Genomic DNA, 25,920 nt, shown 5'->3' on the forward strand with positions numbered 1-25,920 from the left:
TGGAAATCCTTTCTACAATCACCTCTCTAGTCAAGGCCTCACTGCAGCTCTGTCCTGGGGAGACCCACATTCCTCAGGGAGACGAGGATTTGCATACTGCTGGGTCTGCACGCACACACCAGCATTTGTCTGTACTGCCAGTCGCATCAGATGGTCATTGCACTAGCAAGGAAAGGTTAGTACTGCTGCGTTGGAGTAATTTCAAATTGGTGTCAAAAGCAACATTTGCACACCATATCCTTTCCTTTTTGCACCTTGCAATTATGATTCAGCTGGGAATTTCTCATTTGGAAACTAAAGCTAAAAAGCTAAAAGCACACATCATTTTAAAGCATCCGTAAAGACTGTTTAAAACATCTTTGGAGCAACATTAACCAGAGTAGTTCAGGGGTTTTTTGTTAACTGCTTAACACTAGCCAACAAACAGCCATTGTTTTTTGAGTTACTTTGCTAACATTTGGGATATGATACACACAAGCTAATTCTACTGAATTACATTTATTTATGCTGATTATTGCCTTTTAAAACAATAATTAAAGCTTAAACTCGTTTAGCTTGGCATAAAGCCCAGGAGGCAAGGAACATAATGTGACTGTGCAATTCTTTTGCCTTCCCACTTCTGGGTCTGGCCATGGATTTACTGAAGCAAGTAGCCATTTCAGGATCTAAGGCTAAACAGAGCCTAAAGACTGGCTCCTCCAGCCTCTCCCCTGTGACAGACAGGCTGCTGAGCAGGTTCCCTCAAGGTTAATAACTCCCAAGGAGCTTCACCCCTGTAACTGGGGCAGTTCAAGGAGGTGGATGGAGTCCTGCACATTAGTCCCGGCTCATTTTCAGAAGCAATTACCGTGTCCCCAGTGAAACCCAGTTACCTTCAAACTGAAGGAGGGGAGCTGCGTTCCAGAGATAATCAGTGATACATGTTCACCTAAAATAAGTAGGAAACCAGACTAGTGTTTATGCCGCAGGATCTACCTCTCCATACACGTGGTATATTATCCAGATGGCACCAATCTGCATCCCCCTCAGACACAGGACGTGATAAAGAGACACTACTTAAGAGGCCCAGAAAGTGAAGCATTTCCTGCCATGCTCATCACTTTACTTTTTTTTTTTTTTTCATTTAAAACTAATCCTCCCTCCCCCTAACGAGCTGCACTCCTACTCCTCCCGATCAATAGGGCGATTTGCATTTATCCTCCTGGAGGCATCGCTCCTAGAATCGGGGCCAGAGCTATCCAATCGATAGGAGAAAGCTGGAGCAAGACTGGAAAAGAAGCAGCAGAGAGATTTCCCCCAGGGAGAAATGCAAAACACTGGAGAGAGGCAACAATTATTGTAATTGAAGGTAATGAGGCCGAGGCGCCAGCTCCAGCTCTGCTTAACATCATTCAATACAAAGTGAGACACACATGAAGGAGACGGCCCGAGCCCGGCCGCCTCCTCCCGGGACGGCCCTGTCTCCTGTGCTGCTGCATTTGGGAGAGTCACTCCGGGTCTGGCTGCTGCCAGGGTCCCAGAGGGTCCTTGCCCTTTCCCTAGGAGACTCCCGCGCCTGTAAAATTCTCGGTGTGTTCATTGTCACTGAGCGCTGAAAGCCACACGCCGAGCCCCAGATCCCTCGGCCAGCGCCAAACGCCGTCCTGTCCCGAGGCAGGACAGGCTCATCCCCAATCCCTTAACCTTCAGCTCTTCCCTGCAGACACCCTCTCTGCCACCGCAGCCTCTTCCCCGCAGCTCCCCGGTGTGGGCTGCGAGTCCCGGGAGGAGAGAAGGGATGCTGGAGAGGAGCTCCACCCGCCCCGCGGCTCTCCCTGCGGCTCTGCCGGGGCACGGTGCAGGTGGTTCGGTGTCTCTACCCCTGGGCCCGGCCGGCACGTTCGCTGATCTCGGAGCAGAGCTCACACCGCCTTGAGGCGAGGGGTCTGCCCTGGGCTCACACAGCTGCGCCTTCGCCTTGGATTCCTCGGGCACAGAGCCCCCTCGCAGTCCCGGCTGCCGGGGGTGAGGGAGCCGCCAGCACCGGGGCAGGTTTATCGAGCCCTCCTTGAGATTAAGGCAGCCGGAGCCGGCACGGGGTGAGAGCCGCAGAGGCGGCCGGAGCGCCGGCGGGGAGCGGCTGCGGACGGGCGGCGCTCCCGGCCGCGCTCCCCGGGCTGGCGGAGGCTCAGCGCGGGCACCTCTTGCCCTCTGCCGGCAGAGCCGGCCCTAGCAGAGACAGAGAGACACCCGGGGCCTCCCCGCAGAGAGGAGCCTGTCCCCTGCTAGGTCAGGGCGGAAAAGCGCCGGGTGTAGGCACGGGAGGATGCGGCTGCCTGCAGGACTAGAGATGAGTAATCCCATCGCCAGAAGAGTAAGAGCAGCGTGGATACACCGGGACTCACATCAGACTCTACCCACAGCCACATCTTGCACACAGGAGTTAACATCCAGTATTCAGCCATCACCTTCTGAAGCATCCACGTAAAGGTGTTACGTGTCAGAATTTATAAACGGTACCTAAAAATTCAAGCACCACCTATCAGATCTGAGTTATCAGGTGTCTAGAGATAAGGTATGGCAAATATTAGGAGTTTGCTGTAGATCCCAAACATGAGAAACCATTAGTTATGTCCTGTCACAGCATAATGTGTGCGTGGGGGAGGAGAGCTGACACTGGGCATGGCCAAAAAAACCCTGGAAATCGAGCATCACTGTAGCAGGACAGAACATATAGTTCAGGTAACAATTCTTACAGAAAGCTATAGTTTGGATATAGGACATGTAGACAAATAGTCATGTTTGCCTGTGAAACCAGAGCCTCTTTTGAATAAGAATTTATTGCCTAAGCAAGAGTCTCAGGCTCATATCTGCACATGCAAGACAGACTGTCCATGAGTCTGAACACAAACACCAACTCCTTGGAGGACTTACCCTAACTCTTGGAAGACTTACACCCAGCAGTCAAACCCTCTGTGCTCTGCAGGGCCTGAGAGCTATATGAGATTCTTCTACACTCTTGCAAATCTATTGTCAGCAGCCCCTTCACAACAGCAGGTCTAAAAGCTCTTGATGCAGATAAAGAAACTCTCCAGAGATACATTACTTAGTATTAGTCAATATTTATTGCTCAAGCTCTATTTTCTGAGTCATGTATTTCAGAGGCAAATGCCAGAGACAAGGTAGTCAATGCAAGTCAGGAAAGCCGATACACATTGTGACAGACTGGAGTCTCAGACACTTAAATAGGCAGCACTCTGACAGATTACACCGAACTCCACTTCTGACACACATTTGCAGATACAGTAGGAAAAAATGAAGGCAGAACTAGATCTCAAAACAAGAACCAGAAGTTTTAAGAAGATGGATATGTATCCTAATAGGATTTTAATAGTTCAGCCCCACAAAGCTGCTGTTTGAAATAGAAGGCAGCAGGACATCTAAGCACAGATGTGCAATAAGAATAAAACCTTAATTCTCACTTTATCATGAAAAGGAGATGGAAAAAAAGTATTTGTCAGAGGGGGCATGAAAAGCTAAGTCAATAAAGGCTGTGGACTCACTTAAATTCTAGTAGCATGTGATGGTGTGCCCCAAAGCTGGCTCTAGGACAGGATCAGTAAGTACATCAGAGACAGTTTGTAATTCTGATAACTCTGAGTTAGAATAATTGTAGAAAGGACAAATAACAGGGCAAGGGGAGCTGCAGTGAGCCTTGGCAAATATGTAAGAAGCTGAAGCCATTCAGTATCCAAGATGCCAAGCAGGGCAGCATCTGGGGACCCAAGCCCACCACCTCTGGTGGGTTTAACCAGGGAGGGTGAAGGTAGTGATACCCTCAGCTTTCTGCTAGCCCTCCTTGAGGGACTCTCACCCATGTGACAGGGACTGCAGATGGGATCACCCATCCCTATCACCTGCAGCCTGGTGCTGAAGCACCGAAGGAACAGGTTTGAGCACCCTCTGACTGAGAGGATAATCTCAGGCACAGGAGGAGGATAAGCAGATCGTTGCCAGCAACACCTCAAGAAGACACAAGGGTTCATCTGTAGGAGCACTGTGAGATCAAAGGCAGATCAGGCAGAGGGAAGGATGAGTGGAGAGAGCAGTGCTGGCAGAAAGTGATACCAAGTGCAACACAAATTCAGATTCTTCACAGTCCAGGCCTCAGAGGCAGGGAGGGGGCAAGGGGGCTGAGTTCAGAGAGCTGAAAGTCCTGGAAGGGGGGAGAAGTGTGGCCCCTCTGTTTTCATAACCATGAATGCAAGATATTACTCAGGACAAACAAAATTAAGAAGCCTCAGAGAGAGACAGCAGTCCTGATTATTCACAAAGTACCTTTTGTAATGAAGAGTATTATATAGCAGAGTGGGATATTAAACCAATATCGTCTCCACGGGTTGCAAGGCAGTAGTGAAATATGAGAGTTGAACACACTGGAGGTGGGGAGGAGAGTGCTGCCCAGAGCCCCAGAGCCAGAGCTGCTGGGCAGCCACCCCCAAGCCTTGCCCCCAGCCCCCAGATTCACATCTTTGCACTGCAGAACTGGTTCTGCCTCCACCAGGCTGCCATCCTCTTCCTCTGCCATGCCTCCAACAAGCTGCTCTTCTACTTTTGTGTGTTCAGTACTATTACATGTTCATGGAGGAATATTTTCCCTCCACTTTGACAGAAAGAAGTTAAAACAGGAGGTAGTGAGTGTTGCCATCTGAGACCCAAAGGGAGCTTCAGAGATGGAGTTCCACTGTATCAAATGTAATGAAGAGACTGAATTGTGGCCTTCAGCAAATGTACCAGTCTGCCATAGACTGTGAACAGCCTGGCCAACTACTTTATCTTATCTCTGTTGCTTTGATGCTCGTGGCAGCACCGTGCTGCCTGTGGCTGCTGCAGCCCTGTCTGGCACACACCCCTCTCCCAGCAGCTCATCTATAAGCACCTAGTTTTTTAATCAATTCAATAATAACCTAGTTTTTACTTTCATCTTCACTATCAAGTCCTAACGAAACAAAATTCTATCAATCTCTCTAAAGACACATTCAGAGTGATATTAAGCATGTCACTTTAGGTGCCCATGAAGACCTTGGCAGGAAGGTTGATAAAGCACAGAATGTCGTTTTCCCACCTAAGGGCAGATTTTAAATTCATCTTGTTCAATCCATGGGAGTAACATAAGGGCTGATACTAGGAGACCAATTAAGGGAAACTGCTGCTGAACACTTAGCAACTGAATGGCTATTAGCATGATAGAAATCAGACACAACAATCTGCATTAATTAGTATCCCTGTTGTTAACCCTAGATACATGCATTTCTGAATAAATACAGGTAATATTAATCTGAATTGCATTCCATGAATAAAGCAGGACTCAAGCTCTGTGCCACAGGAAGGAGGACCCCGTGGGATGTTGTTTTTAGAGCAGATCTGGCAGAGAGGGACACTGGCAGCAACTCTGCCCCTCTGCTATGTCCAGCCAGGACCATTTCATTTAACCAGATCTCTTTGCCTTTCCCAAAACCCCCAGGTTAAAACAACATTACCTAATTCATGATACAAGTGCCAACTGAAACACATCTATTCCCAGTAGCAGGAGGTAACACTCGATTAAGCTCTGAGGAGGCTGGTGCAGATTCTCTCTGCCTGTCCACTGGCATCTCTGCCTGTCCAAACAGAGAGGAGCTGAGAGTAACTACCCACCAGCTCTGCTGGGCTGCTGGACACCCATGTATATCTCTGCTTTTGCATACCTTCAGAACCAAAGTTGCTCAAGATCATCCTTTCTGACATGCTCTTCAAACCTCTCCTCATAATACTGAACTTCCCTTTACCTGTGTCACTGACACTTTTTTTTTTCTTCTGTATTTACATATGAAGCTAGAAAGTAGCAACAGCAAAAAGAATGGAGCTATTGAACAAAGTGAAGTGAAGTGAAAACAGGCCAAAATGGAGAGGGGTCCAAAAAGCTAGCAGGGAAGAAGGATGAGGAATGAGACACCCGAGTGAAAAACAGTGAGCAGATCTGAGCACAAACCCTGCAGTGAGAAAAGCTGGTCCTGGCACTCTGCTGAGGGAAGAAGGGATGATGTGCCAGGAAAAAGAGATGTGGTAATGAAGGCTAAGGACATAGTGACTGACAGGCACTGGCACTGCCAAACACTGACATGTGAAAAATTGTCCTCACTGTCCCCTCTACTGGTTTGCAACTTGACAAACCTAGGAGCCCAGCTGGCACTGAGGAGGTGCTTGGAAGAGCTGGGGACAAGGAGTAGATACAGGGAGAGCACAAAGATGAGGTGCACCTGAAATCTGAGGAGCAGATATTTGGCAAGAGGACAGAAGCATTCAGGGACACTGTGTAGGACAGTTCTGTAAGGATCCCTCTCTCAGCTGAGAGGGCCCCTCTACATCCATCTTGGCAAATCTGCAACAGTGCTCATACTTTCATTCCTAGAATCTAGTACCGTGGTCCAGAAACAGATCATTATTTCCAGCATGCCAAGCTCAGAATTTTTCACTGTGCCCAGAAAACAAATCTCCTCATGGCCTAGTCCATCCCTGATAGTCCTACAGGAACACTTGGGTGAGGAATATCTCACTGTGGCTGACTGAGTTTTTCCTTTCTGATTTCAGTGACATAATTAGGAAAGCACAAATGACATATCTTTTTGAGAAGGCATTCTCCTTCCCTCTTTGCTGGCACATCTGTAGCAGTCCTTCTCACTACATTTGTGTCAGAGATTTACTTCATTTGTGTTGAAAGAAGGGGTTGTCAGAAATCTGAAGATGGAAACTGAGTCAGGGTTCTACCTTAATCCTTAAAACTACACAGCTGCCTCAGACTCCCACACACAGAATGCTTGAAAATGTGGTGGTATGCAATGACTTACCATCATCAACCAGCAGGGACTGGCAGATAGTGTGTCAGTAGACATCTTCAGCTTATAAAGCATGTTTCTTCTAGAAGATCGCTAAAGCCCAGTATTAAAAACAGTCAGCAAAAATGATTAATTCTCATTATATTTGATCAAAATACCTGTATTTTCTCAACTGTGTTACGGGTGATGATCCCAAATAAAAATGTACATGCCAATTCTGAAGCAAGAGAAAGAAATGTTAATTGATTCTCTATAAATTGGGAAACACACAATTCTGTCACCAGCCCCCATGACTCTTATCACAATATTAAGCTTCACTGGACCATTATCAAAAACAGTGCTACAGCTGATTCAGAAAGCACAATAACTCATTCTCAAGCTTCTTATTTCCTCCAAACTCAATGATTAAGAGTGGGATCCTTCAGGGGAATTTAATGGTGCTAAGCTCCCATTTGCCACAGAAACACTCATATATTACCATAGGGTGATGGTTACAAACCAGGTTGGAACGTGGTGAACATGGGAAGCAGAGCAAGTTGTCAGTAAGAGCCATGCAGCACCTACAGCCAGAATGAGCTGGTGACTTTGTACATCCAGCAGCAAACACCCATTCAAGTATCCCCACTGGAAAACATCACACTTACTTCAACAGATGGTTTTCCCTCACAGAAGGCAGTGTCCTGTGGACAGTGTTCCACCACAGGGGTCCAGTTGACCTCCGTAGAAAAGACCTTCTCTTCACCTGGCTTTCCCTTGAACAGTGCCCTTACAGAAAACCTTAAGGAAATACTAGGCATATCTCTGCAGAAATCATCAGAGACAATCCTGCTTGACCCTTTAAGGATAGATTAAAGGAATAGAATTTAACCGTATTTCTCAATCAATCTGCAGAAATAATTTAATTATGCAAAGTGCTGCCCTAACCCACACTGGACTCTTGCTCCAGTACATAAAATAATGTGTGAGACTTGTTCAGCATCCAAAATTGAAGTCATCAAGTTCTACAGATGTGGAAAGTCCATCTACAATCATCCAGAGATGACAAGGAAAGAGCTGCAGGCAGCTATAAAATATCATGGCATACATAATCACTTCAGAACCAAAGGAAAATAAAAGCAATGATTGACTTAAAAAAGCCCAACAACATAGTGCAATCAGTGCATATTCCTTGTCCTACCTGCCAAGGACACAGAAAAACTTGTGCTTCTTGAAACAACCCTCTATATATTTGAAGATTTGCATATTGAATGTTCCCCTCTTTCACCCTTAGGCTGCCCCAGGCTAAGCTGCCTCTGTTTTTCCAGCCCTGTTTGTCATGTCATGTTCTGGAGATCATTGTCCTCCTTCTTGTCCAGATTCTTTCCAAAGTGCAGTCTACAAACACAGAATCCACCCTACCCCTCAGACCCCCCTTGCCTGATTTTGCAGACTGGAACATAGCAAATACCTCTGACTTTGCTGCTTTTCTGCAACAGCAACACACGTATCCTGAACTGATCTCCAAAAGAAAGAAGTTAATATCCCTGTTGCAAATTTTAAGGCTACTCCAGAGGATATCCCTGAAGAGTTGTCTAGCTAAGGCAGTCCAAGTTTCAGTGTAGGAGGTAACTGCTGGCTAGGAAGGGAGTTTGGGAAAGCTGGCATCAGCCAAGGTGTGTCTGACAGACACACTGCCAGTACCACGTTCAGCTTGTGAGACACAGATGGACTCTCAGACACCTTCCAAAGGGCTGCTCCCCAGCTGTGTTCCTGCAGCGGGCTCTCCTCTGAGCACAGTTGTTCTTTTCATCAAGGAGTTTTATCCAATGTTTCTTCAGAAAAAAATGCTTTTCACTGTCTGTACACTCTTACCTTGTGGAGAGAAGACATCAGTCACACTGTAGCCAATATCACCTCTCACTGTTTTCTCTTTCTTTCTTTCATCCATACTGGAACAGCTTCATTGGGCAATCTTGGGGCTCATATTTTAATTATTATTTAAAGGAGTTGCCAGGTCTGCTTAACTCCCTTTTCCTTCAGGCTTCCTCCCTGAAATTACCTAGTAATTCTGATTTTACTCCAGACTTTTGTCTATAGTTTGCTCTTCTCTCCCTTTGTATCCCTGAACAGTAAATACATTACCTTTTATCTTCATAGTCAATAGTTTTACTGGTTAGACTTAAAATTTACCTTTTAAAATTAATTTTTGTATATATAAGGAAGGTGAAAAAAAAATTTCCCATCTCATTCATATCTGTAGGAATAGGCACATATATTTATGAAATGCATTATGGCAACAAGTGCTGGAATTTCTCGCCAGTCTGCATCCCACTCATCCTTTCCCAGCAGATGTGCAGGTGATTATGGCCCTCCGTGACCACCTTCCACGCTCTGTGCTTTGGATGACATTGCTGGATGCTGAAAGACAGCCTGGTCCACCTGATTTTCCTACTGCAGAAGCCTGCAGGAACATGTGCAGCCATAGTGCTCCTTCTTTCCCTGTCATACTCACTGACAGAGCCAGTAACTCCTGTGAAAGCCTTCACCTCTCCTTGGTGCAGCAGCCACAGATGTGTGTTTCCTTCTGCACTGATGCTGTTCAGCTCCCACTTCATGTTTGGGCAAGGATCCAGTCAATCTTTCCTGCTAGGGAACATGTTCTGACTTCCCTTTGCAGAACAGTATTTCCTCTCTCATTAGCAATGCTGCTGTAAACCCTCAGCTTCCCAGCTTTTACATTTTCAGCATCCACTCTCTCTGGGCCAGGAATGATGATCCTTTCTCTACCTGACTCTTCCTCACCCAGCTCTTTCAGTCTGCTTCCACAGACATTTCCCCAGAACTATTCTCCTCACTGGAGGATGTTGGTCTCCTCACACTCTCTGGGATTAAAATGTGGAGTCCAGTCCAGGATCCAGGCTGAAACACAGCATGTTTGTGATGACCATGTGGGCCTGGCCCTCTGAGAGTCAGGTCCAGGTAGGTCTGGGCTCCAGCAGCACCTGTTCCACCATTCCTGCCTCTCAGGCTGTGTCCCAGCCCACACGTTCCTATTCATGTTTTCTTTTTCTCTTATTCTCCTTTGTTACTCCTATTCACTCACAGATGCTGGGGCTGGAGGTTCATGGGCTGTCTCCCAGTCCAGCTGCCTCCTGCTCTCTTATTAGGTTGCAAAAGGAGGGTAGAGATGCTCCTTCTCATTAAACTGATGTAGCTGGGGAAGCTGCAGCAGGTGGCTCTGGCTGGAGGGATTATGTGGCTGTGATGGGATTGCCCACAAATTCATCTCAAATCATCCACAAATTAATCTGAAAAGGCTAAATGAGAAAGTCTCTTAAAGCAGCTGAGGAGTGGGAGCAGCATTAAAACCACAACAAATCTCCTTCTTTAGCTTCTGAACAAGGGTATTGCTTCTGGCTGCCAGTGCAGCTTGTCTCACAACAGCAGAAATGGGACTGGCTGCACCAACTCTAGACATCAGCTCTTTTCACTACAAGATTACCTTGTCAGAAAGAGAGCCAAGATTCACCTAGCTGAGCTGGTGTCTCCTTTAAGTAGGAACCTGCATTATGTAAGAGAAGACCAACATTTGAGAGACCTGATTTTCCTCAGTGTGCATAGGTACCATTGGCTTTGCTAGCAGTTAGAATGTGTGTTAGGTGTTAAAACCCCTAATATCCAAAAGGAGTCAGCTAAAAGTTTTCAGCTGTGTTATTTTAGCTATTTTTCTCACCATTTTTCTTCAATATCTCTGAAAACACAATGAGGTTTGCTCTTTCTATGTTGAACATTATGAAAGAGATGGTAACTATGTCCCCCTACTTTTTTACAGTCAGGTAAATGTTTTGTACTCCAGACAGGTAATGTTTTAACCTACTGCAGGCCACCAAGTTTCTCCAGTCTTAGAAAGACTGGGTTAAGATCTGGGTTAAGGTTATACCTCCCTAGCCCAAATGTAGATAGCTACCAAAACAGGGCCATTTCCAAACTGTTTATCAGCTGATGCCTTACATTTTTCAAGGAATCAGGGATAAATAACTCAAGTTTGGGTGTCCTCTCATTGTTCAAAGAAGTGTTCCTGTGTATTTAATTCAAGACATTTCTTCAAGCCTACATATTTTTGACATCTCCAGGAACACTTAGGGGTTTGGATTTTTTTGGTTGGTGGTTTTTGTTTTGTTTTTTTTTTAAACTTCTGACACTGCAGTGGGCATCTGCACCATGGTACCTCAATTACAGAACCTGGGAAAGGATGAGCTCTCAGAGGCAGGGACTGCTGGGGAGTGAGGGTGTGACAGGAAAGGGAAGCTAGCTCATAGGGTTGTCACTTAGATAAAGCAGTGTAGGCATGGGGTGATAATCATGCCTAGGTTAGAAAATCAATTCCAAAATTCATAACTTAGATGCATGGAAATGTTAGAGGGAATTTTAGGCAAGCCAATTCACCTAACATATTAAATTGTTGCAGATAGGAGTGCAAACTGATTAATAATCAAACTAAGATACCCAGTTTCCTCTTCCTTTTCTCAGTACTTTCAGTGACTCTCATTGCATCTTGTTTTAAAGCATACTGGCTGTGCTGTGTGAGGGTTATTTCCTAGTTTTTTAAATGCTCCAAATCCTTTTTGGGACTCAGAAGCAACTATTTCCTATCCTCAACTAAAATTACGAGGGCAATTCCCATAATTTCTCCCAATCTAGGCAAATTTTCACTCAGCCTGAGCAATGATCAACTATTGGCACAACCCAAACCCACAGAAGACATTGTGACTCTTTCAGCTGCAGGGCTACATTTGACCCATGAATGAGCAAGTGAGGGGCAGGATCTCCACCCAGGTCACTCGCAGGGAAAGGTATTCTTAATTTGAGATATGGGTTTGTGGTACAGAGGAAGTATTTTTGCTTAGAAACCCGCCTGTGTCCAAGCACACTTGGGAAGTCAAATATACAGGAGCCAAGTCTCAGTTCTCACATTAAAATCAATCAGTTAGGTTCTTAATCATCTCATTGCAACATTCTGTTTATGATGCCAAGCTGGGCTGGTCAACAGAATTTGTTTTGTCTCCAGTATACCCCAGGATGAGCATAACAGGCTAGAAAAATCCCACATCTTGTGGGAGTTGCCAGGGCCTCTACCTTTGTAAAGACAGAAAGATGATAATTCAGGGCAGAGAGCAAACAGAACAGGCAGTCACAGCATTCCCAGTCTCTTGTCCAAATTGTCTGCCTCCCAGATTGCAAAAGCCAGAAATAAAATGAACTTATGCAACCCTAAGAAGCAAGGGACACTTAAGCAGAAATGCAGAGGACAGCTGGTGTCATGGAGCAACCAGCTGTGCTAAAAGAGAAGATGCATCCAGGAAAACAAAGCTGACTGGCAAGGTTCAAGGGGACTTTCTTGCTTTGCACCCAGTATGGATATTAATCAAAAACACTATCAAAAGCTCTTATTATCCTTCCTTCAAGAAACAAGGAATCCCCACACAACTGCTCTCATCCATTAGTAGAAGCACCTTGTGAAAATGTTCTTTGGGTCTCACAGCCTGCAGTCCCCCTCTCTCACCAGCTTTGCACTGGGAATGCACCTCCAGCAAGTGCCAGCAGGAGCCAGGGCCACCCCAGCAGAAGCTGAGCACTTCCACACTCTACTTCCAAGTTCTATGTTCTAAGCACCTGAGAATTCAAGTTCTTAATGCACAGAATGTTTTTGGCACAGGCCTTTTGTCAAGCCATAGCCTTAGTAAATGGAACTTTAATCAAAAGCTATTCCTCTGCCTCTAGATACCCTCAACCCCCTGGTATATTCTCTCACGGTCAGAAACTATCAGCTTCACATCACAGGTTTTTGGCATGACACGTCTGTAAAGAAACAGGTTGCAGCTGTACCCAAGCATTTGGCTCAGCTCTGCACAGCAGGAGATGCTGGAAGCAGGGGGTTAACATTTTGGAGTAACCACAGCCCTTCAACTTCCCCTTGCAGCCAAACTCAGAACCTGCCAAGTGCTATGTTCCAATAAAATGCAACTCACACAATCTGTAAGTGCAATAAAATAGCTGTTAACAATTCTGTAACTCTCTCTCTCTTAGCTTGTAAAAGCCTGAAGGTCAGCTGGAAGTCAAGCTGCATTTCTTTGGAAAAAGGGCAGGCCAATCCCGGGTGACCATTTCCTGTCCTTTTGCCTCCTCCTCTGGGGTTTCTGAAGGACAAGCACCGTGCCTGGAGGGGGTCTTCTGCCTTATTCCCACCCCAGGGGAGCAAACACAGCACAAGGGTGTGTGGCCAAAGGGGAGCTGGTACCGAAGAAGAACCTTGACATTCCAGGGCAGCTCAGCTCTGCCTTTCATCAGCAGTGACACTGAGTGAACATCTCTGTTTGGTCATTTGGGGGAAACAAGTTGATGTTTCCCCTTCTCTGGACTTGACATTGCAGACACTCAGGAGCATGGAATGAAAAGAGAAGCAATTTCAAACCCTGTCCCTTTAGGAAGGAGCAAGTCTTAAAATCACCTGGTGACCTCCAGGCTGGCTGAGGTTTGGAGCTAGGTATACAAAGGCAAACACAGTGCTCCTGCAGTCATGTACGCTGAAATTTGGGGTCACCCATCAAGGGACTGAAGCAGCTGTGCCACATATGAGAGTGAGGAAGTAGGATGGGTGCAGAGAAGAAGAACAAGGGTAACAGAGGCAGAAAAAAAATCATCACCACTCCCTCATCACAAGACACTTAATTTCTAGTTTGGCAAATCAAGTGAATTTACTTGTCATCTCTGGGGTCAAAAGCCTCCTCATTTAATCACTTAGGTTTGGAGGGACAGAATGTGCCAACACTAAGAGTAAAAACAGTCAGTATGAAAGCAATGTTTTTCTCAGTAATTTCCCCGTTGTGCTCCCAAGTATATAAAATTCTTGAAAGAAAGAGCATCCAGATAGGCCAGACAGGGGTCTGAGCCACACCACTGGAGCAGCCCTGGTGAAAGCTGCAGACATTGCAAAATGGCATAATCCACTTCAGTTAATTACCAGCTGAGAGAGAAAAGCCTTCATGGCTGGATCCTTTTATTGTTTTAGCAAATGTTATGTTATTATACTTATATTGTACATGAAAACTCTGATTATTTCAGCTAAGAAAGGAGGGACTCAGAGGGGGAAAACAAAGAAGTGCACTAACCTGCAAAACCAGTTCAAACACAGTCTTTGAAATCAAGCATTTTTTCCAGGATGACATAGGAATACTCAAAACACTGCTCTTCCTATCAGGCTTTTGCTCACCATTACTTTATAGTAGCTGAGGGCAGGGCCTTCAGGGGCAGATTTGGATGAGCACTATGAGGGAGGAGGAAAGGCGAGGCTGACCACCATCAGCAGGCTGAGTAATGCCCTTCCCTCCAGTTGCTGCAAGCTGGAGTGCACAGAGGAGATCCTAAGGTTTAGACTGATCTACAACACTCACACAGAACAAGTGCTGACCTTTCAATTTTTTATTTCTTTTAAGAAGTGTGCTTTAGAAATTCCATTTGCCATAACACCTTTGGCAGAAAGATACAATGGCAGCTTAGGTAACAGCAAGATGCACCACAATAATGATGAAACACATTCAGTTTTCCCCCCAGCCTTATGTCTTCAGTTCGTCTTTAATCAGGGAAAAATCTGGGTCCCTTGGGGGAAACCAGCTGCAGTGCTGGAAGAAGACAGAGCTTTTCCAGAAGGAAAAAGGGTTTGGAAATTTTCCAAACTTTGTTTGGAAAGTGTTGGGGTTTATGCCTGGTGGGGTACTATGCAAGTTCAAATAGGCCTCAAATCAAGCTCTGTTCTGCACTCTCTTCTAGGAAACACCATGAAAATGCAGTTAAGGTGTGGGTGGTCAAGAGCTGAGGAAACAGCTCGTGGGTATGAAAAACAGCCCCGGGATGTGCCATGCAAAGCTGGCATCCCATCACCTTCATCCTGCAGTGTGTGCTGCTGCTGCAACCACTTTGGGGAAAACCGCCGGATGAGGCAAATTTTGTCCTGAGCATGGTGAGATTCCTGCAGCTTAATCTCACTGTGCTGGGGCAGAAGGATGCTGTGGATGAGGTGGAAGGTGGTGGAGCTGGAGGGAAGTGATGGATGCAGTGGAAGTGATGGAAGTGATGGAAGCAATGGATACAGTGGATGCAATGGATGTGGTGGATACAGTGGATGCGGAGAGAAGCAATGGAAGTGATGGATATGGAGAATACGATGGATACCATGGATGTGATAGATACGATGGATGCAGTGGATAGGATGGATGCAGTGGATGCGGAGGGAAGAAATGGATCCGATGGATCCGATGGATCCACGGGATCCGGTGGATGCAGTGGATGCGGTGGGAAGCGATGGATCCGATGGATCCACGGGATCCGGTGGATGCAGTGGATGCGGTGGGAAGCGATGGATCCGATGGATCCACGGGATCCGGTGGATGCAGTGGATGCGGTGGGAAGCGATGGATCCGATGGATCCACGGGATCCGGTGGATGCAGTGGGAAGCGATGGATCCGATGGATCCACGGGATCCGGTGGATTCAGCGGAGCCGCCGCGGACACAGCCCGCGCACACAGCGCCACCTAGCGGCGGCCGGCGGCTCCCGCTGGATATCCCGAGGTTATCCCGAGGATATCCCGGAGGGGCGGGAGCGCTCCGGGGAGACCGACTCACATCGGCGACAAAAGGAGCTCCCTGTGCCCCGCTGGACGCGGGGCGAAACATGGTGACAAGGGACGAGGAAAAGGCTGAGGTACTTAACGCCCTGCCCTGCTGGCGCAGGTTTCCACAGAGCAGTTGTTCTCTGGGTACTCAGACCCTAAGGTGGAAGACGAGGATGGGGAGCAGAATGAAGCCCTCGCAATCCAAGAGGAAATGGCCAGCGACTTGTTACACTATTTGGCCAAGAAGGCCGATGGCATTTTGGCTTGTAGCAGACATAGCGTGGTACAGTGATTGTCCCCCTGCGCTCCGCACTGGGGAAGTTACACCTCGAGTACTGGGCTCAGTTTTGGGCTCCCCAACTGCCTGACAGGAGGCTGTAGCAAGGTGAAGTCTCTTCTTACACACAGAAGTGACAGAATGAGAGGAAATCATCTCAGGCTGCACCAGGAGAGGTTCAGACTGGATATCAGGAAAAATTCCTTCAGGAAAAGGGTGGTCAAGCACTGGAACAGACTGCCCAGTGAAGTCACCATCCTGAAAATGTTCAAAAGATGCGTAGATGGGGCACTTGGGGACATGGTTTAGTGGTGAATATGGCAGTGCTGAGTTAACAGTTGAATGCAGTGATCTTGGTAGTCTTTTCCCTTAAGATTCTGTATTTCTACATGTGCTGTCCACTGAGAACTCTTTTACAGCAGCAGGAGACTGACAAAAAGAGGTGAACAGCAGCAGGAAGACAAAACTAGGCAGAGGAAGATGAGGCCACGATAGCCAAAACCTCAGCGTCAAAATCATTAAAATGCAATGGAGGATAAAATCCTACCTAGAAAAATAGAAATTGAATGACTGAAATATCCCAGCAAGACACTTTGGTGCAGGCATGAAGAGGGGACACAATCCCTGACCAAAGATTAAGATCACTGACAGGATGTAGCAAGCAATTTAAGAGACATAAATGTGTACTGAGAAGAAAAACAAGCCTCAGATAATTAAAAGGAAGAGTAATATTTCAAATAAAATGGCCCCAATGGCTCAAAATGGAAAAAATAATCAGTTGATTTCTCAGTTCAGGGAAGTCTCTAAAACCACCACAGCCTATTTCTGTATTGATTAAAATGCATTAATAATCTCTGAGTTTTAGATTAATATTGAAAAGTAGATTCAGTTAAAAGTATTTCCCATAGTTCTCAAAAGTCCTGCCACTCATCCCAGGAAATTACACAAAATGTAAAAGCACACAGAAAAGATGCCATTTAATGATATTGAATACAACTTCACTGAAAAATTCCAATCCATGCAGAACTCAAGTGTGTAACAAAATGAACAGGCAAATCTGATTTAACTTTTACCTTTTTCCTCTCCTCAGCAAAGTACTAGACTCTCACAGCTTTTTCTGAATTCAGGGGGGTTTAGGGTACACTGTTTATGACAACACTTCTCATTTAGGTACAATTGGCTTAAAAAAAAAAAAGGTATTCAAAAAGCACATCAAAACCCTCACAACTGTGCTAGATTCCCAGGTAGAAATTCTGTCTCTTGAATAATTCTATGTAAGTGAATTAATCACTGCAGCTCTAAAGAGAAAAATCTTGTCAACTCTACTATGAAGAGGTATAAAATATGAGGTTATTTCAGTATTTCTACTTGTCAGCCTGGAATGCCATTGCTGAAAAATGTGTTTAACAAAATTTCCTTTTGAAAACTTTTGCAATAATCACTGGATTATTGTTCACTGCAGTTGAACAAGACAGTAAAAAGAACAGAATGTCATTCGATATATGAGATTTTTTTTCTAAACATAAAAGTTAACAGCAGGTTTCTTTTAGGTGGTCCCTATTTAAACTATGTATCACCACAAAAGCCCAGGGCATCTCACTTGTTTGCACTCTAGATCTTAAAAAATCTAGTGCCCATGGGCCAGCACACACAATGTGAGCTGAAGTAATCTTGCAATATGAGTAGTTTAGCTAAAAATAGTAGCAGCTATTTGGGTCAATGCATGATAATGAAAATGTTTTCAGACTACTAAATGATGAATAATCAATCTATAGCATGCCTGAAGTAAAGTCTCTTACTAAGTACTATCCAGGGATGATGTGTAGCACTCCCACTCCCAACTGCAAAAGGCGGATTCTTGTGAAACTCAGATCACCATTACGCTTTACCAGTGCCATGAAGGGCAGTCATGTGAAAATGCAAAAGCATGGAACAAACTCCCATGAGCCACCAACAAAATGCTGCCTTCTGAACAATAAACAATTCTAAACTGAACCTTTAATCTCAAGCAGCTTGAAACAATTGATGACTTATTTAAATTGATGATTTATTTAAAACAAGTCAGCCACAAAACTACACCTAACATATAAACTCCACGTAATCTTATACTGATCACGGATATTCAGTACTGACTCTGGGTTCCAGAGAACGCAAACAAATTCAAACATATTAACAATTAGGAGAGAAAGACACAAATGTTATCTAGGAGAGAAATACAGAGATTTAGGGGCTTACACCAAAGATTATTCTTGGTGGGGTATCAGAGCCCCAAAATTGGTGACATTGATTTTAAGCAAAAGGAAGCCAGTTTCCAGAGGACCAGGGTCTGGCCTAGCACTACCAAAAGTAGATCTGAGTTGGCCAAAATAGCAGTGCTCAATGTAGTTCAGGTGAGTGCTGACCCTGATGTGGTTTTCTGAACCCTCATTTTGGTGGTTCTCTTGCTCTGAACCTCCAGATTTGGATGCCTTGTGTGCACCAGAGAGATTCCCACACTTCAGAGTTTCCTCAGCTACTACTGCACTAGTAACTCCAATTAGGTAAAGAAGTGCCAGCTGAAGCAGAGGCTTTTATCAGGCCATGCACTGCTGAGCCAGGGGCAGCACTGGACCAGCTCAGATACCACGTTCTGCACTCCCCTTTGCACCCCAACCCAGCACCAAACAGTTTCAGCTGCCACAGAAGCGAGGCAGATTGTATGGAGAGTGAGAGAAAACACATGCAGAGACAGAGCCTGTGTCTCTCCATGTACCAGCACAAGGACAGAGGACTGCCAAGCACCCGAGCTGGCCCAGGAAGCGTGGCAGAGCCCCAGCCTGGCTGGCTGCTCAGGACCTGCAGACAGGGCACGCGCTTGCTCACAAGGCTCCCGCTGGGGAGTCTGCAAGATCCTCACACAACTACTCAGGAAATGCTCAGGAAATGCTCCAAACTCATCAGATGGCAGATGAGGACAGCCAAGCAGATTTTCTCTCTTTTGAGAGAGGTTTAGTATCTGATGAGACAATCCAGGGCAAGAATAGCAGTTCAGTGTTAGTTTAACAAGAAGTAGTAGTTGAAGAGGATCAGCATTTCCTTGGAGACACTGCTTCCTTTATACACCAAACCTATCAAAGATGCACTGTTTACTTTGGGATGGATGCTATGTTGAAAATATATTAAGAACATGCTCGATAGTTAGACCTCGGTTTATGCTTACCTGAAAGTGCATGCTAATAGAGCAGTTTTACTGTTAAAATTTTGTTCAGATGCACAGCAACTACAAATTCAGAGATTAAATTTTCAGATTAAAGCATACACACATCCAAAGCCCAGAAAAACATGCTTAACTTGGAGCAGTCTCCACGTCCCAACTCCCTGCTCTCTGCACATGTATCTCAGTTTTAAGAACATTTGCCATTTGAGCTTACAGCTGACCCAAACATTACTCTGATCTGTCCTTCAATGTCAGAAGGTGCCAGCCCTACACTTGCTTGGCTCCTTGGTGTGAGCCCTGTCAACCTCTGAAGTCAGTGACATATTTACCAGGCAGGTTTCTGCTAGGGGTTTACTCCCTGGACCACTTCAGGGCTGGCAAAAAGAACTCGGCAAGAGTACATCACCAGGAGCAGGGAAGCAGTAAGCAAGGGTCTGGTCTTTCTGCAGGGAGCTGCATGTCAGATTAACTGTGTGAAGCCACACTCACTGAGCAATTCTTTCAGTGAAACAACCTGTGAGGCAAAGCAGAGTCTTGAAAGGTCTTGTCCTATCAGTGTGATACACCCTACACACACCCACACCATCTCTAATTGTTCAGGTGAGGAGGTGCCAAGGGAGGTAAAATAATCCTCTTCTTGTAATTAAATTAAATTCAGAAACCACCCTAGGTCAAAGTGAACTCTGGGAATTTTTACCCTAAAACCAGAGCAGTATTGAGAGATTAAGTTTCCATGCTTCTACTGGCAATGTTACTGCAAGCAGAGAGGCAGTTTTATTTAGCGAAGTTGAAGACAGGGGCATGCTGTCAGTGGTTTAATAGCTTTTCCATTAAAAAAATAGAAGACTTACTGTGAAATTGAATCTCCAACATGAACAAGAAGTTTAACAAACCATCCAAAATGTGGAAGAAAGGAAAAGCCTTTACTCTGAGGTTGCAGAGCATCAGCTAAAGAAACCTGGGTGGAAATGATGTACATCGGAGCCCCTTGGCACCACCATGTAGTCCAGATTTGCTGACAACACATTCACCTTCTGTAGCACCATCTGCCATAGGCTTTGGTCATTTTACCAAGTAACTCTTCCCAGGACAAACTTTCCGCTACTAACGAGGATGCGTCCAGAAGAATAGGAACCCCAGTCAAATTCTCACAGCACCCCAATTACATTGAAAAGAGATCCAATTAGAGATGTTTGCCTAGAGATGCAAGACCTTGTCAGCAAATCTGTCTGGCCAGGCAGAGGAAGGCTTTCCAGGCTGTTCAGAACTTTTGAGGCAACACACTGACCTCCCTCTGCCAACTTTAGAAATTTGGGAGAATAAGGAGAATCAGTTTGTGACTTGCACTTGACTAGCTGCTGGAGGACTCTGAGCTACAGAGGATTGTGACAGTATTTTTCATGGATGATTTTCTTGTAATATACAGTGAAAAGGAAGATGAGCTGAAGCAAACATTTTGAGCATCACTATATTAACACACTTTTACACAGCCCAGATTCTGAGATTTCAAACTGCAGCACAGGGATTAGTCTTTGAGCATGGTGCTGCATGCAGGAGCAGGTAGCATCCCTTTGCAAATGCTCTCTGGCACTTGTGACTTAACAGGTGACAAAATGCTGTCAAACATACTGAATAACTGCTAGAAAGATCAGGTTGTTCAAACTGTGTTTGCAAACCTGCTGTGCTAACTCAGGTAAGTGGAGCTGTGCAGTACAGCTGTACACGACACATCAGCTCCAGGTAGGACCCATCCAAGATGCCACAAGACTTCCTAGGATGCTCCTAGTTCCCATGGGAGAGAAAACCTGACAACTCATTCTCTAGAAAGTCCTAGATCAGGTGGGTTAGTGCCTTTATTAGGGAGAAGAAAAGTGCTTTTTGACTTCCATTTTCTCAGCTAGCTGGAGCCCTGAGTGGTAGAGTCTACATCACTCCTTTCCCTCAGACAGGCTCCCCAGACAAAAAAGTCATAGTTGGACAATACAGAAATCTGTAGCAAAGAGTATCTAGGAAAGCCCCAGATAGGTTAGTACAGCAGCAGCAACACAGGCCTCCATGGAGGTTAGGATAAAAGTGATACCTACAGCTATGAAAGACTGAATCTTTTTGAGCATCTGTTACAGACCAGAGACAGAAGATAAACTTAACAGACACCTAAAAAGAGCGATATGTAACTGGAATCCAAAACTAACAATGCTGTTTGTTTTTTTTTTTTTTTTTTTTTTTTGCGAAGTCAACATCTATATGGATCTCAGTTGCAAATGAAAGCTCTTACTTGACTGACTACAGGAAAACAACTGTCAAAAAATGGGATTTTTTCCTTTTGCTAGGCAACAAAACGGATTCATCCCACACAAAAAGCTCCAATTCTTAAGAAATAAAAAACAAGTAAGAAAACTGGAACAAAAGAAACCTCCATTATCATTAATCAGCAATAACAGGCAGAAGAGCAGTGTTGATGTCAATGAGATGGCACTTCAGCTCAGAACATTCCTCTGCTGAAAACTTCAAGTTGAGGCATTATTTTTGAAACATCCAGATTTGCCTCATTATCACCCTGTACCTGTAAATGAGACTGATTTGGTGAGGACAGAATGATTCCAGGATCAGCAGTAAGGATGATGTATTCACAGAAACATCCAGCTAATTCCAAGAATGGAGTTGATATTTAACTATATAAAAAACAGTTGTGTGTTGATAAGAGTTGAAGTGATTGCCCCTTACACACAGCAGATTCACGAGTACCCTGAGGCACCATGGCAGGGATGCTCAGGGTGCATCACTCCTTCCTTCCTGGCAGCAGAATATACAGTCCTGGCCACAGCAGCCAAACTCACAGCAACAAAGGACTCTGCTTTGCTAAATCCTCAGGTTGTCATCATAGGCAAGGTGACACTGGAATAAAAGGATGACAAGTAAGACATGGACTTCTCTGATCCACTGATATGGGTGGTGTGGCACAACTACCCAGTATTTTCTCATGTATCTTTGGGGATAGTCCTGCAATGAGACTCCTCCAAAAAAGAATAGGTATTTTAAAAATACTTCCTGGCCTCAATTATACTCTTTCTGAATGTATTTTTAATTGCAACAGTAAAAACACCACCAGTATCCACAAAAGAGAAGATGCTCCTACCAAAAGAGATGCAATTAATAAAACAATCTGAAAAGAAAACTGCATCACTACAGAAGATGAGTGCAGGCAGGGAAAGTTGATGCAAATTGAGCAGTTGACCACAGCACGTTCAGATCAGGGTCAGTGAAAAGAATACATTCACCTGTGTAAGTATTTGAGTGCCTTAGAGTGAAAATAGGAATTCATCAGTTGTATCATTTTATAATCATATTAAGTTGCTCCTTACTGTAGCCCTTGAGCATGCCACGACATCTGATAAAGCACTACCCCAATGGCACTGCTTGCAGTATGGCTGTACCAGCTCAGACAATCTCCTCACTGATTCTGAAGACTGTTTCTCTATTATACTAAATAGCTGCTTAGCAAATGTGTAACAAGAAAATCAAGAGCAACATATGCAACAACAGTGATTTCCCCAGTTTCTCATCACTTTTCCTTGATCACATCTATTAAGTAATTAATACAGAAAATACACCCCACAGCTCCAATCAACACCTTCTGAACACCTGCCTAGGAAAAATACAAGGTTTGATCCAGGGTAATGTCACTTGACTTACAGGAGTAGAGCAATTCAGTAAGGTCCCTTAAATTTAATTAACCAGCGTGAAGGACAGCAACAGTTTCAGGAGGGATAATTAATCAAAAGCTGTTAATCTAGTAACAGGTCTCAGCGTACCTGCTCATTTTTGTCCAGCCTCAGGTGCAAGATTTGATAGGGAGGAGAAAAATCAGTGGTTTTTCCCCAAGGAGTTTACAGAATGCTGGCTTTGGCAAACCACTACAGAAACTGGAGGGTCTTCAGATCACACAGTAAGGCCATGACTGTGTTTGCATATTAGTGAAGCCATTTTGAAGGACCTTAGTCTAACCTAGTTGTTAGGTGCAGACTTTAAAGCAGTGCCTGCAATCCTTTTCCCCAGCTTGTCTATTACTAGTCAAAGTTTGGCAGGCTGTCACTCCTCAGCTAACAACAGCTCCAGGCCTTGGAAGGGTGTGGAGGATGGGGAGAAAAGCTATTGCAGGGTATCAAATACCCACACCTTGTTGGGTTCTGTATGTCATCAGATGGTCAAAAAGCAGCCAAGTTTACTGCAGTTAGAGAGGGCATCACCTGAAGAAAGAGCACGTCTCTGTGTGATGGGTATTTATGCAGCTGGTTTTGAGGGGGTTAAAGTAGCACACTAATCCTAGTGTCTCCCAAATTATCTGTGCCCATTCATACCTTAACAGTTTTCAAGACAAGCATTTTTTAGGCTGGAAAGGATACTCTTCTGCAAAACTGCAAGATCAACAGGCAGTAGTTAAACATAAGAAAATTATTTCAAAACAGATTTTAAAAAAATATCCAAAGGAATTTTCTACAAGTAAAATTAACTTCTAAAGCTCACTGATACAGGATGTTATAGAGGACAATAAAACAACTGAAACAAAATCAGCTCATGGAAAATAGAGCCAGCATATCTATTAAGATAGAAGCCACCTTTGTCTCAGCAACTAACTAAACAGCAAAATACCTAAACTAAGGATAGCCATTGGTGAGAGATCTCTTGCTCACCCATGCTCTTCAGATGCTATCTCCCTACATTGGGCAACTTCCAAAAATAGGATGCAAGGCAGATATGAAAGTCTCAGGAAGGATTTTGTCACTCAGCTTTGGGTCTCTAAAAATGCATAAACAATGTATGCTCTAATTAATTAATTCAAGATTACTCCCGTTTTCTGAGAAATGTCAAACATTTGCATGATATGAAACACAACAGAACAAACTGGGTTAAGAAATGAGGAAAAATTACAAGTTCATCTGTCCCAACTTCCCACTGTTGTTAGTTGGGTATTTCAACTTGCTTCATTTGCAATGTTTTGTTATGTCAGAGCATTCAGCTTCCACTGATGAAAAGGTGATTTCAAAAATCAGTCCAAACTCACTCAACACAAAAATCAAGTACCATTTCTGGTGCTGGAAGTATTTTTTAGGAATAAAACACAAAACATCACATGTTCACATGTCAACGCCTGTGTCATTATTTTTTTTTTAAACTCCATCTCCTACTATCTTTCCTAATTAGCAGACTGCTGTGACATATATACCTCTACAAATATTAACGTAGTACTGCCATCACGATTTCTGTTGTTTTTAAGCAAAGAAAAAGTCACGTTTATTTTGTAGTAGCAATAGTTTCTTTTTTATTTTTAATATACTTTAGGAAACAATATACAAAGCTGAGCTTTTCCACCATTTTCAAACGGTGAGTTGCTCCAATTACACAAATTCAGCGTTTTGTGATGGTTAAGAACAGCAGTCAGCACCAGACTTAAACAGTTAGCTACAACACAAACATCCTTCGAAATGAAATGTCATAATATCAAGACAGGTAAACCAGGAGTTAACATATGACAACTGTTGGGGAGGTGTCCCAAATCATCCTTGTTGAATTTTATATTTCCTTAAATATTTTATACATATTTTCCTGTTTACAAGTTTTAAACAAAACCTCCCTTGAGGAATTATTTAAGTACAAAAATGTTCAACAAGAACAGTTCTAATAAAGAATCCCCAAAAAGACCAAATTTTAATGTGTTGACCAAAGGAAATGAAAACCAGTGTTTCTTTGCTTTAACATGTTTATTACAACAGATACAATTCACATCTGACTAGCTTTTTTTTCTTTCTCTTTCCCCTCCCACAACCATGTTAACATGTTCATTGGGCTATTTCCTTATATTTGAGCAAGTAATGTACTTTCAGCACACATGCCCAGCAGTACTCTAAGTCCATTCTTACAGGGTGCAAATGGAAATACGTTTCAATAATTTATACAAACAAGTGGGTTATGCTCAATCACTGCAATTTTAAGCTACTGTACACAGGAATGAAAAGATTATAGAAAAAGTGCCATAGCAACAGTGCCTTAAGAAAAGAGAAAATTAGAAGCATTAAAAAGCTGATAAAATCAGATTTAGGATTTCATGGGGGAATGGAACACAGAAGATGAAAAACATTTCTCTGTAAAACAGAAATGGAGAAGCACTGCTCTCGACTCGGTGCAAGTGTGGAAACAGTTGTTTCGTGGTATTTTGTACATTGCCCAAACTGTTGCAGCCTTAGACACAAATCGCCTGGCGCTTGCATTGAATTTTAGGAAGTGAAAAATTTCTGAATGATAAATTAACTAGAAAAAAAAAGAAAAAAAAAGAAAAAAAAAAAAAGAAAAAAAAGAAAGCTAATTTTGCAGACAGGTTTACATGTAAGAGGCTAGGTATTTAGCCACCTCAGCATTGATTAGTTTTGGATGTCTAAGCTCTGATACACATGGCTTCCCATGGCTTCACTCTACAAAATATATTTACAACGTGAAGAATACATCTACAAGAAATCTACATTTCAAGGGTTTTACAAATCATTCTTGTATCTTTCCCCTGAATTTGACTCCCTCCTGTCCCCTTCCCCATGTCAACTTTTTTTTCTGCCCAGCTCAACGGTCCAAAGTCTACTCAAATGCAGCTCAAAAGTGTTAAGACTGGGCATCAGTTTAATAGTTCCTGTACTCAAAACCATGTGCAATTGTTTACAACTTTTCACACCATGAAGGAATTCTGATTCTTTAGCTTTTCAAGTTCTTTAATTTGTTGCCTCAAAAATAGTATCCTGCAAGACAAAAGAAACAAATTAGTATAAACATTTCCATTATACTGATATATTACATAAGTACACAAGTACTACAGTTTAGGTGAAAGATACCAAGTTCCTTAGCCCCATTAAAAAATTCAGGTGTCAAATTCATTCCCAATCTGTTCAATAACCTACCA

At 44.0% G+C, this 25,920-nt stretch overlaps 1 protein-coding gene across 4 annotated transcripts in view; it reads right to left on the reverse strand.

The window, feature by feature from the left end:
* Positions 1 to 24,269: 24,269 nt before the first annotated feature.
* Positions 24,270 to 25,920, reverse strand: part of WAC (WW domain containing adaptor with coiled-coil) — a 57,705-nt gene continuing 56,054 nt past the window's right edge. For all 4 annotated transcript variants that reach the window (XM_062507071.1, XM_062507063.1, XM_062507045.1 and 1 more), the window contains one exon: positions 24,270 to 25,759. In XM_062507071.1, the coding sequence (XP_062363055.1) occupies positions 25,690 to 25,759 (70 nt within the window). In that variant the 3' untranslated portion in view covers positions 24,270 to 25,689. The remainder of the gene's footprint in view (positions 25,760 to 25,920) is intronic.

This window comes from Cinclus cinclus, chromosome 1 (genome assembly GCF_963662255.1).
Source record: "Cinclus cinclus chromosome 1, bCinCin1.1, whole genome shotgun sequence".
Taxonomy (NCBI): domain Eukaryota; kingdom Metazoa; phylum Chordata; class Aves; order Passeriformes; family Cinclidae; genus Cinclus; species Cinclus cinclus.